Consider the following 11377-nt stretch of genomic DNA (forward strand, 5'->3'; position numbering starts at 1 on the left):
TTTGCGCGAATCGCTGTATTTCGAACACAACAAACCCCTGAGTCCGAGTTCCGCCATTTCCAGCCATTCTGGAGCCTCCAGTGCGATTTTTAAATTTCTCCAGAATTTTGAATTTGCTCCAGAAGGCGTGAACATGAAGTTGGGCAGCTAAAAATCGAGTTATGAGTTATACTCGACCTGTTTAACGAATTTATCCACATTTGAGCCGATTCCGGAGCGGACACCTCAAGAGTGGTTTTTGGACGAGCTTTTTTTCAAAATAAAAACATTCAAAAATCAAAAATTTCCAGTTTAAGAGAAAATTTTTGAAATTTGCGCGAATTGCAGTATTTTGTCATGAACTAACTCCTCGAGGGTGAATTTCGCCATTTCCAGCTATTCTGGAGGCTCCAGCGCGATTTTTCAATTTCTCCAGAATTTTCAATTTGCTCCAGAAGGCGTGAATATGAAGTTGGGCTGCTAAAAATCGAGTTGTGTGTTATACTCAACCTGCTTATCGAATTTATACACATTTGAGCTGATTCTGGAGGGGACACCTCAAGAGTGGGTTTTTGACCAGCTTTTATGTTCATAATAAAAATATCCAAAAATTAAAGGGAGGCCCAAGAAATGCTGGAAATGGTGAAATTCGCTCTCGAGTGATTAATTAATGACGAAATACAGCGATTCGTGCAAATTTCAAAAATTTTCTCACAAACGAGGAATTTTTTGGTTCTTGGATATTTTTATTTTGATAAAAAGCTGGTCAAAAACCCACTCTTGAGGTGTCCCCTCCAGAATCGGCTCAAATGTGTATAAATTCGTTAAGTAGGTTGAGTATAACTCACAACTCGATTTTTAGCTGCCTAGCTTCATATTCATGCCTTCTGGAGCAAATTCAAACTGGAGAAATTGAAAAATAGCGCTGGAGGCTCCAGAATGGCAGGAAATGGTGAAATTTGGATTTGGGGGGTTAATATCAGTTTTAGGACTTAATTCGAACATTTTTACTGATCAAGTACGTAGGTACTTTTCAAAAAAAAAAACATAATACACAAAAACAGTCAATTTTGGATTTCCAAAAATTCGCCAAAAATCGAAAAATGAACTTGGGCAGCTGAAAATTTGGATTTGGGGGTTTTAGAACATGCTCTTTCCAAAAATCACGGTCCCATTCAAATTGGAGGCGGACACCTCAATAGGTTCCCTTGTAAGTGTGAAATCATAGCCAGAATTCTGCTCATGAGATGGCTCAAAATTACGTATAGGTATGAAATTATACATATATCTTGCATATTAAAAGCATGAATCGTAAAAAACAATGTCGAGGGATTCGGACCGAATTGAGTAGAGACCTTAAATTTGAGTTTAAAGTACCCCACATTAAATTTTACCTCAAAGCTGTGTCTCTGGAGGGCAGATATGGACCATCAAAGAGGGGCATTTTCGAAAAAATGAGGTTTTCTCGCTTCAGTCTCTACCTAACCTGTTTCAGGAAAAAGTGCTCGGTTCCAAAAGATTTTTAAATTGGCAGTAATGACCAATAAATTGGCACCACTGCCTTTCAAAATATTTCTTCAATTTCAGGAATGATAATATCTTTCAAAATGTTGGCCAAACTAGTGCGCAATATTGGCGAAGAAAAAAATTTCAAAACACGAATTTGAGGCTGGACAATTTTGCCCGAAACAGATTGGGTAGCGACGAGAGCGAAAAAAAACACGATTTTTTTCCATTTCATCCCTCCAAAGGCACCACCGGAGCTAAAAAATTTCTGAGTAACTTTCGACATGAAATGAAGATCTCTGGTAAATTTGGTCAAAATCTGACGACTTTTTTTGGCAGTCCATCCAAATTTTTGTATAATTATGTGCAACTCGTTCATAAACCTAATTTTCATTTTTTTTATTCAATTTTTTGCAGATTCCTGTGGGTCGGCGTATTCATACTGTCAGTCTACGGTGCCTCAACGTTGATCGCGAATAGTTGGCAAAGATACAACTCGAACCCAACGGTAATCGCGATCCAGAAAAACTACAGAGAATGGAATATCACATTTCCGGCGGCTACGTTCTGCTTTTTAGACAACGTCGATGAACAATCAGCGAAAAATTTTATTAATAGGTAAGTTGATTCGGGCATTACAACGAGTCATTTTTCTCACGCGTTTACGCGTGCATTAGACGAAGTTCCAACTCGTAGCTGCGAGGAAAATCAGTTCCGGTTATACAGAAATCAATTTTCTAACATGTGCCCAATGCCGGTGCACATGCACGTAATGGCCGCTTATTCTCGCCTCTGTTTTGTTTTCGTATTCATTAACTAGTGCTGCGAGCTGGAAGATGATTGGTACGTGGTACCGCGCAATGACAAGTCTCGGTGAAGATGGAGTATCTATACTCGTATGTATCAGCTAAGCATTCGGAATTCAATGAGCAATCTTTCGACTTCACTTATAAAATCCTAGTTCCCATGTCTTTTTCTACGTATTAGCATCTTTCATCAATTAACTTTTCAACACTTTGGTTTGTACCTATCGGTTTCAAAGTTACATATCGCTGGCTTCAAGCAGCGGTTCTTTGGATGATCGCGGTTATTTCTTTTTTATCGTAAGGGCGTATGAAACATGTGATTGGTATGGAAATGGTCATGTCGTTTACGAGATGGAATGAAATTGAAAAAACTAAAAAGAGTCGTCATTATCCTAAAATTATATGGAACATTCAAGCAAATTTAAGCGCATCCGTCAATCATATTGGGGACATTTTAATCTCAATCTTGACTTCAGGTATGAACTCGTCTCCTCGAATTTGCAATTCAACTGCTCTAATTGATTTGAAATTTCGAAGTTACGACTGGATTAAATTTTCAATAGTCGATTGATTAGCATACAACGTCTCCTGAACCAATTTGAAATTGCTCGAAAAAAATCAACTTTTTCTGGAGATTTCAAGATGGGAGGTCGAAGAAATTTTGAGTAATTTTTTGCCAACATGAACGATTTTGGATTTTTTTAATTTGAGATTTTCATCTTGCAAAAAAACTCGAATGTGCGAATCACCTGGAGTAATCAATTTGGAATGCCGAACTTACAAACCTTATCTGCCCAGTCTCTCATGGTAGTTTGTCAGCCTGGCTGGGTTATTAAGGTCATTGACCCGACAATGTGACTTTCACAAAGTGACCTATCCATTCTTCTGACTTCTCAAGGTCATTGACATGTCTGTTTAGCTTCATATATGACCACTCAAGGTCATTGACTTATCCGCCAGGCTTGCTTAGGTCATTGACCTGTCCTCCTGGATTGCTGAGGTCATTGACCTGTCCGCCTGGCTTGCTGAGGTCATTGACATGTCTGCCTGACTTCTGACGGCCCGGCCGTCTGGTTTCCTGTCTGGCTTCTCAAGAGCATTGGCTTCCTGTGTGGCCTTTCAAGGTCATTGACCTTTCTATATTGCCGCTCAAGGTCGTTGACCTGCCTATCTGGCTTCCTGTATTACCTCTTAAGGTCATTGAGCTTATCTGTTTGGGTTTTCAGGTCTGTGTGGTTCCTTGTCTGGCTTGCTGGGGTCATTGACGGATCCCTTCTAAATTCTCAAAGGCATTGACCTGTCTATCTGGATTCTCAAGATCGGCTGGTTTACTGTCTGACCTCTCAAGGTCGTTGACCTGTCATGTCAGTTTGACTTCCTGTATTACCTCTTGAGGTCATTGAACTGTCTGTCTTGCTTCTCAAGGTCGTCTGGTTTCCTGTCTGAATTCTTCAGGTCATTGGCCCACCTATCTGGTTTCTCAAGGTCATTGACCTGTCTGTCAGGCTATCAGAGCCGTCTGGCCTCTTAAGGTCATTGACTTGTCTGTTCTGGTATTTGAGCCTATGTTGCTTCCTGTCTGGTCTGCTGAGGTCATTGACCTTTCTCTGGCCTCTCAAGGTCAGCTAGTTTTGATAAGTAGAGGAGAAGGTACAAATATGGACCACCCATGGTTTAGTGTACAACTACTACCGCTATGGTCATGCTGAGTACTAAAAATTATACTAGTAGTGTAGTATCGATGATCCAAGTACTTATTTCGGATCCATGCATACTTGCGTGTCTCTCATCAGCAATTGTTTTTTTTTTTGGTGCATTATTTTCTTCCCAATGGGAAATTTTACAAGTTTTTCATTCGGTAATTCATCAATTTCAAATAAAGTTTGGAAAAAAAATGATTAGCGAAGTAAGTAGCTTACAATGAGTACTTTCAAACTATACTTTCATATTTGTCTTTACTTCATCTGATTTTCATAATTTTTTTCATTTTTCATAAACTGAGCCGATTTTTTGCATGGGTATAAATATGGGCCCCTAAATTTTTTTACCTAATTTTGATTCAATATTTTTTAAAATGTTGAGAAAAGTGTTATTAACAAAGAAGACAAGTCCGAAGTGTCAAAAATGAGACCATGATTTTTTCATTTTTTATCAACTTAGCCAATTTTTTGCATGGGTATAAATATGGACCCCTAAATTATTTTTTCATCTGATTTTGATTCAATGGTTTTTAGAATACAGAGAAAAGAAGACAAGTCCAAAGCATCGAAAAATATCTTTAAATCAATTTTTGTACAATTTTTTGAAATTTTTTTTCATTTTTGAAAGGGGTCCATATTTATACCCGAGTCCATATTTGTACCACTTTATGTCACTTTTCTAATTCAAAAAAAATTTTGATAATTTTTTCTACCCTTTAAAGCCAAAAAGCTAGAGGGGATCCATATTATTGTACTTTCTCCTCTATTAAAACAGATTTTGTAACTAAAAGTCCACTTTAATGTACTGTACAAGTAAAAATTTCATGCAACAATAATTTTTTCAAGTTTTTAAAAATCTACTTATATCAAAATGCCAAATATTAAGTAGTAATTTTTTGTTTTTAGTCAAAATTTTCTGAAAATTCATTTTTCACCAACGTCGTTAAAACATCTCAATTTTTGTCAAAATTGTCAGAAGTTCTCATTTTGCAAAAATTGTCAAAGAAATCTGTCCCCCTATCTTCAAAAAATATTGATTTTTGTCTTAGATGCCTGAAAAATTCTGTTCTTCATCATAATTGTCCAATTAAAATCCTGTATTTTTGCCAAAATTACCAGAAAGTCACATATTTCGCCAATATGCTATAAAATAGTCCCATATTTTGACCAAAATTGTCAAAAAGTAAGTCATGTTTTCTGCCTTGACTACCACCAAAAAATCCTGTTTTCTGCCAAAATTGCCAAGAAGTCTCACTTTTTACCAAAATTACTAAGTAAAGTTGTATACCTTCGAGTACATCCTACAATATACATATTAAATATATATATTCTAATTTCTTCAATCAAACTTTGTAAGTTTTCATTCATTCTCTTTATTTCTAAATGTTGAATTTTTTCATTGTTTGTAGTTTTTTTGAAAAATGGAAACTTTGACCCGAAAAAATTCTGGCTTTGATTAAATTTTTAACCCTGCTTTCTCTCAAATTGAAATATTTGAAACAATTACACATCATGAGGCCATTTTTGATCTGCTTTGGGATGTTGTCCTATTTCTTAGACACTTTGTGTTGTACGCTCCGGACATTTCTACAGATATTTAATGATGGTAGATAATTGAATAGAATTTTTTTTCTTACTCGTAGGAACAAATAATACGTCTCAGTTTCGAAATTCAAGCAAATTTTTTTCGATTTTATTGCAGAACGTGGGGTATTGTACCTATAGCCACAGAGGAAGCAGATGCAGACTACGGCGATCCGGAAGAAACCGAAGAGACAACGCCTGATGCTAATATTACTACCGAAGCAAGCAGTACAGTTGACAATGAAGCGGCTCACATTGCAGAAACCAATCAAAAGTACAAATATTACTTGACGTTTTTGAAAAATTTGGCCAACATGACTTATGAAAATTTGAACGTTTTCGAGCAATACGTCGACGATGATACGATCAATCAATTGGATATGAAGAAAACCATCTTAGAGGTAAGATATTCGTATAATATTATATCATTCAAGATGTACACCTGAAATAAATTGAGATTCTTCCTCATCGCAGGTGATCCGGCAAGTAAATCAGCAATCAACGTTTTTCAATAAAGAGTTCAAAAATCGCGAGTTTCTGCAAACTTTAACCGAAATGGGAATCTGTTATACTCACGGAGGTGTCGTATCAGATTATATAACCATCACGTGAGTACACTTTCTTATATTATTTTACTTGTAAGTATTTGAATCGTACGAAGGAGTTCTAATTCTGACGATGAATTTTTCTAACCAGCGGCGTTCCTCATTATCGTCCAAATTTTCAGTTGCCAACGTGTAATTTTTTGAACACCCTGTGTTACTCGAGAACAGAAGGAATTCCAAGCGACGTAAGGGTAAGTGAAACAATCTGTATATTATTATCATTTCACCCGAATGAAAATGAAATGTTGAAAGGGTTGGGAGCCAAGATCCCTAAAATATTTTCTCTTGCAAAGATATCTACGTGATCACTAATTTTTAACGAAGAAGGAAAATTTTCAGTACTACGTTCATTCGCCGAATGAAATACCCGATATATCGAGCTCCTTCTTCAAAGTATCCGGTAGAATGGATCGAGATACATCATTTACTGTCCTGGAGACTACCGTTTCACCGGAAATAAACCGATTGAATCCGTCTCAAAGGAAATGTCGTTTTGAAGAGGAACCAACGATTCCTCATATGAAAGTATACAGCTTTAATTTGTGTCGTATGCAATGTCGAAAAGAGAAAGCTTTCGAGCTTTGCGGTTGCGCTCCTTACTTCTATCAGAAAGAACGTAAGTTCAAGCATTTTATGTCTGTAGTCTGTACCATGAGAACTTTTCGCGTCAGCACTCGCTTTCAATCGAATTGAGTTCCATTATAAAAATCTTCCAAGGGAACCTTTTGAGGTGCCCGCCTCCGATTCGAACGGAACCGCGATTTTTGGAAAGAGCATGTTCTAAAACCCCCAATCCAAATTTTCAGCTACCCAAGTTCATTTTTCGATTTTTGGCGAATTTTTGAAAATCCAAAATTGAGTATTTTGGTGATTAATGCTTTTCTTAAAAAAGTACGTACTTGATCAGCAAAAATGTTTAAAATAAGACCTAAAACTGATATTAACCCCCAAATCCAAATTTCGCCATTTCCAGCCATTCTGGAGCCTCCAGCGCTACTTTTCAATTTCTCCAGAATTTTGAATTTGCTCCAGAAGGCGTGAATATGAACGTGGGCAGCTAACAATCAAGTTGTGTGTTATACTCGACCTGTTTAACGAGTTTATCCACATTGAAGGCGATTCTGGAGGGGACACCACAAGAGTGGTTTTTTGACCAGCTTTTTTCATAATAAGAAATCCAAAAAAATCAAAATTTTACCGTTTGCGAGGAAATTTTTGAAATTTGCGCGAATCGCTGTATTTCGAACACAACAAACCCCCTGAGTCCGAGTTCCGCCATTTCCAGCCATTCTGGAGCCTCCAGTGCGATTTTTAAATTTCTCCAGAATTTTGAATTTGCTCCAGAAGGCGTGAACATGAAGTTGGGCAGCTAAAAATCGAGTTATGAGTTATACTCGACCTATTTAACGAATTTATCCACATTTGAGCCGATTCCGGAGCGGACACCTCAAAAGTGGTTTTTGGACCAGCTTTTTTTCAAAATAAAAATATTCAAAAATCAAAAATTTTCCGTTTAAGAGAAAATTTTTGAAATTTGCGCGAATTGCAGTATTTTGTCATGAACTAACTCCTCGAGGGCGAATTTCACCATTTCCAGTTATTCTGGAGGCTCCAGCGCGATTTTTCAATTTCTCCAGAATCTTCAATTTGCTCCAGAAGGCGTGAATATGAAGTCGGGAAGCTAAAAATCGAGTTGTGTGTTATACTCGAACTGTTTAACGAATTTATTCGCATTTGAGCCGATTCTGGAGGGGACACTTCAAGAGTGGGTTTTTTTTACCAGCTTTTTTCATAATAAAAATATCCAAAAATTAAAGGGAGACCCAAGAAAGGCTGGAAATGGCGAAATTCGCCCTCGTAGGGTTAGTTCATGACAAAATACTGCGATTCGCGCAAAATTTCAAAAATCTTCTCGCAAACGGGACATTTTTGATTTTTGAATATTTTTATTTTGAAAAAAAGCTGGTCCAAAAACCACTCTTGAGGTGTCCGCTCCGGAATCGGCTCAAATGTGGATAAATTCGTTAAACAGGTCGAGTATAACTCATAACTCGATTTTTAGCTGCCCAACTTCATGTTCACGCCTTCTGGAGCAAATTCAAAATTCTGGAGAAATTTAAAAATCGCACTGGAGGCTCCAGAATGGCTGGAAATGGCGGAACTCGGACTCAGGGGGTTTGTTGTGTTCGAAATACAGCGATTCGCGCAAATTTCAAAAATTTCCTCGCAAACGGTCAGATTTTTTTGGATTTCTTACTACCTATTATGAAAAAAGCTGGTCAAAAAACCACTCATGTGGTGTCCCCTCCAGAATCGCCTTCATTGTAGATAAACTCGTTAAACAGGTCGAGCATGACACACAACTCGATTTTTAGCTGCCCAAGTTCATATCCACGCCTTCTGGAGCAAATTAAAAATTCTGGAGAAATTTAAAAATCGCACTGGAGGCTCCAGAATGGCTAGAAATGGCGGAACTCGGACTCAGGGGGTTTGTTGTGTTCGAAATACAGCGATTCGCGCAAATTTCAAAAATTTCCTCGCAAACGGTAAAATTTTGATTTTTTTGGATTTCTTATTATGAAAAAAGCTGGTCAAAAAACCACTCTTGTGGTGTCCCCTCCAGAATCGCCTTCAATCTGGATAAACTCGTTAAACAGGTCGAGTATAACACACAACTTGATTTTTAGCTGCCCAAGTTCATATCCACGTCTTCTGGAGCAAATTCAAAATTCTGGAGAAATTGAAAAGTAGCGCTGGAGGCTCCAGAATGGCTGGAAATGGCGAAATTTGGATTGGGGGGGGGGGGGGTTAATATCAGCTTTAGGACTTATTTTAAACATTTTTGCTGACCAAGTACGTACTTTTTAAAAAAAAGCATAAATCACCAAAATAGTCAATTTTGGATTTTCAAAAATTCGCCAAAAATCGAAAAATGAACTTGGGCAGCTGAAAATTTAGATTTGGGGGTTTTAGAACATGCTCTTTCCAAAAATCGCAGTCCCGTTCAAATCGGAAGCGGACACCTCAAGAGGTTCCCTTGTTAGCGCTAATTTTTGAGAACGTTGTATTTACGGGGCACGCTTATGCAATTTTATTAACACGCTTGTCATTGAATTGCCTAAGTCGAGTTTGTAGGCAATTGGAATATAAAAATGATCATCATTTTGACGGGATTTCAGATGGTATACCAGTTTGCGGTATTAAAGGGTTGGTTTGCTTGTCCAAATACTCCGAAGAGCTGATTAATTTACGAATGAGCAACGGAGAGAAATTAGAATGCAATTGTTTACCTCAATGCATCAATAACAGATATTTCGTCGACAGAGAAGTGGTCAGACAATGGTAAATGATTATTTTTCTGTTTCTTTTGAACTTTGGTTTGTAATTAATCGATTCTAAATGCATTTACGTATTGTATCTAGGTCTTTTCCTGTACCTTATGATATACGATTTCGCTGGGCTATTGAAAAATTCAGTAAAATACGTCTCAGGCGAGATGTAATTTTCAGTTTCGAGGATTTAGTCGGTAGGTTAAATTAAGCAGGATATTTGTTTTCGTAACTCGAACAATCGTTGATTTTAAAATGTTTGATTTTTATAGTATCATTCGGTGGAACTGCTGCGTTCTTTTTGGGCTGTAGTGTTCTCTCATTCGTCGAAATAATTTACTTCTTCACATTACGATTGATTTGGTTCGTTTTCACGAAAGAAGAAACGACGAAGAATAAATCCAACTAACGTACCTAACAATAAGATATCTGACTATTTTTTTCCTATTTCTACTTGTTTTATTCTCTTCGAGCGAGTAAATTATCCGTTTTGTCGGTATTTCATAACATTTTGAAGAATTATGCGACTCACGAAACGAAGCGCGAACTCGATTTAACATCACAATAGAACTTTATTAGCACGTTGTCGTCTTCATTACGGTAGTCGAAGGAACGTTGTTAAAATTAAGCGTTAGCTGAGTTTCGTGCTTCTTCGGAGTTTTTTTTTTCATTCTTGTTATCATTCGTACTGCTCAATTAAACAGATTAACCGTATATATGCTATACTGTTGTGTACTCGAACTATGTGAATGTACTTACTAAAACATGTATGGTAGTCGGTACGGCACATTGTACTTCTCTTAGACATTGAAAAGTCACGAGGAATTTTGCACACTTTAATGATAACGTATTTACAATAATATTTCATCAATTATGGTCAAAGATGTGCATTTTTTTTTTGTTTTAAGAGAATGGCGAATAATTTGACTGCGAAAGAAGTAGGTAGGTACTACCTATCGAGATGTGCTGTAATTGTGCTAGTTATTTTATTACCTACACTGCACATATGTATTAAGTTGGTGGAAAAAATCAACTTGTGTGAGATGTTGGTTGTTAAATTGCATTACTTGCGGCATTATTACGGGTACTTGGATGTGTTTTTATGAGATGGTCTGTTGGTCAGCGTTGTTTGTAAAATATTTTAATTTGTTTCCGAGTAGAAGCAGCGGTGAGGTGTGTGGTTTTCAGTCTGGTTGGATTTTTTTTTGGTTTATTTTTTGTCTGCTCTCTGCTCTGCATCCAGCTTGAAAAAATGTTCTAGAAAATGGTCCGGAAGGATCAAGACATTTTTCCTATTCAGATAGGTCAGAGAACTTTCTAGTGATTTTGAAAATTTCAATCCAAAATTAGAGAATTTTGAAAGTAAAAATTAACTGCATTACTAATTATAATTCTGTGCATGGATGAATCAACCAAATAAATGCCTAGACCTAGGTACTTAATTATTATGTTTTATTTGTTGTAGTTGTTTTTTTTTTGTTTTTTTGTAAAAATAGTGTTGCTCTCGTTAGCAGAAATAAAAAATAATAGTAGTCAGGAGGGGGCCCTCTTGGCCCTCTCCTTTACTCATAATAGTGAAGAATTTTGGACTTGTATTTAATTAGTTCTTTTTTTTTTTTTTTTTAAATTGTTCAGTGTACCTCAAAGTTTTCAAAACAGAAATCTATACAGCTTAATTCAAGAAGTTCTGATTTATGAACTGAAATCGATATTTTGATTTGGGATGTGAGAGATTTTGAATAAATTAAGAAGAGAAGGAAGGGTTTAAGTGCCTTGAAAATGTGGTTATCATGCTATCAAAGTCTGCTTATCTGGTAAAATATTTCAAAATTGATAAGATGAATGAAATTCAATATTTTTCATGAGGA

General features: G+C 36.7%; 1 protein-coding gene across 1 annotated transcript; it reads left to right on the top strand.

The window, feature by feature from the left end:
• The first annotated feature begins 1300 nt into the window (after positions 1-1300).
• Positions 1301-10380, top strand: LOC135838178 (uncharacterized). The gene is made up of 9 exons (XM_065353812.1): positions 1301-1326; positions 1903-2103; positions 5694-5976; positions 6050-6183; positions 6272-6371; positions 6520-6796; positions 9360-9522; positions 9603-9706; positions 9782-10380. The coding sequence occupies exons 1-9, from the start codon at positions 1301-1303 to the stop codon at positions 9916-9918; spliced, it is 1425 nt and encodes a 474-aa protein (XP_065209884.1). The 3' UTR covers positions 9919-10380.
• Positions 10381-11377: the final 997 nt, after the last annotated feature.

The sequence above is a fragment of the Planococcus citri genome, chromosome 2 (genome assembly GCF_950023065.1).
Source record: "Planococcus citri chromosome 2, ihPlaCitr1.1, whole genome shotgun sequence".
NCBI lineage: Eukaryota > Metazoa > Arthropoda > Insecta > Hemiptera > Pseudococcidae > Planococcus > Planococcus citri.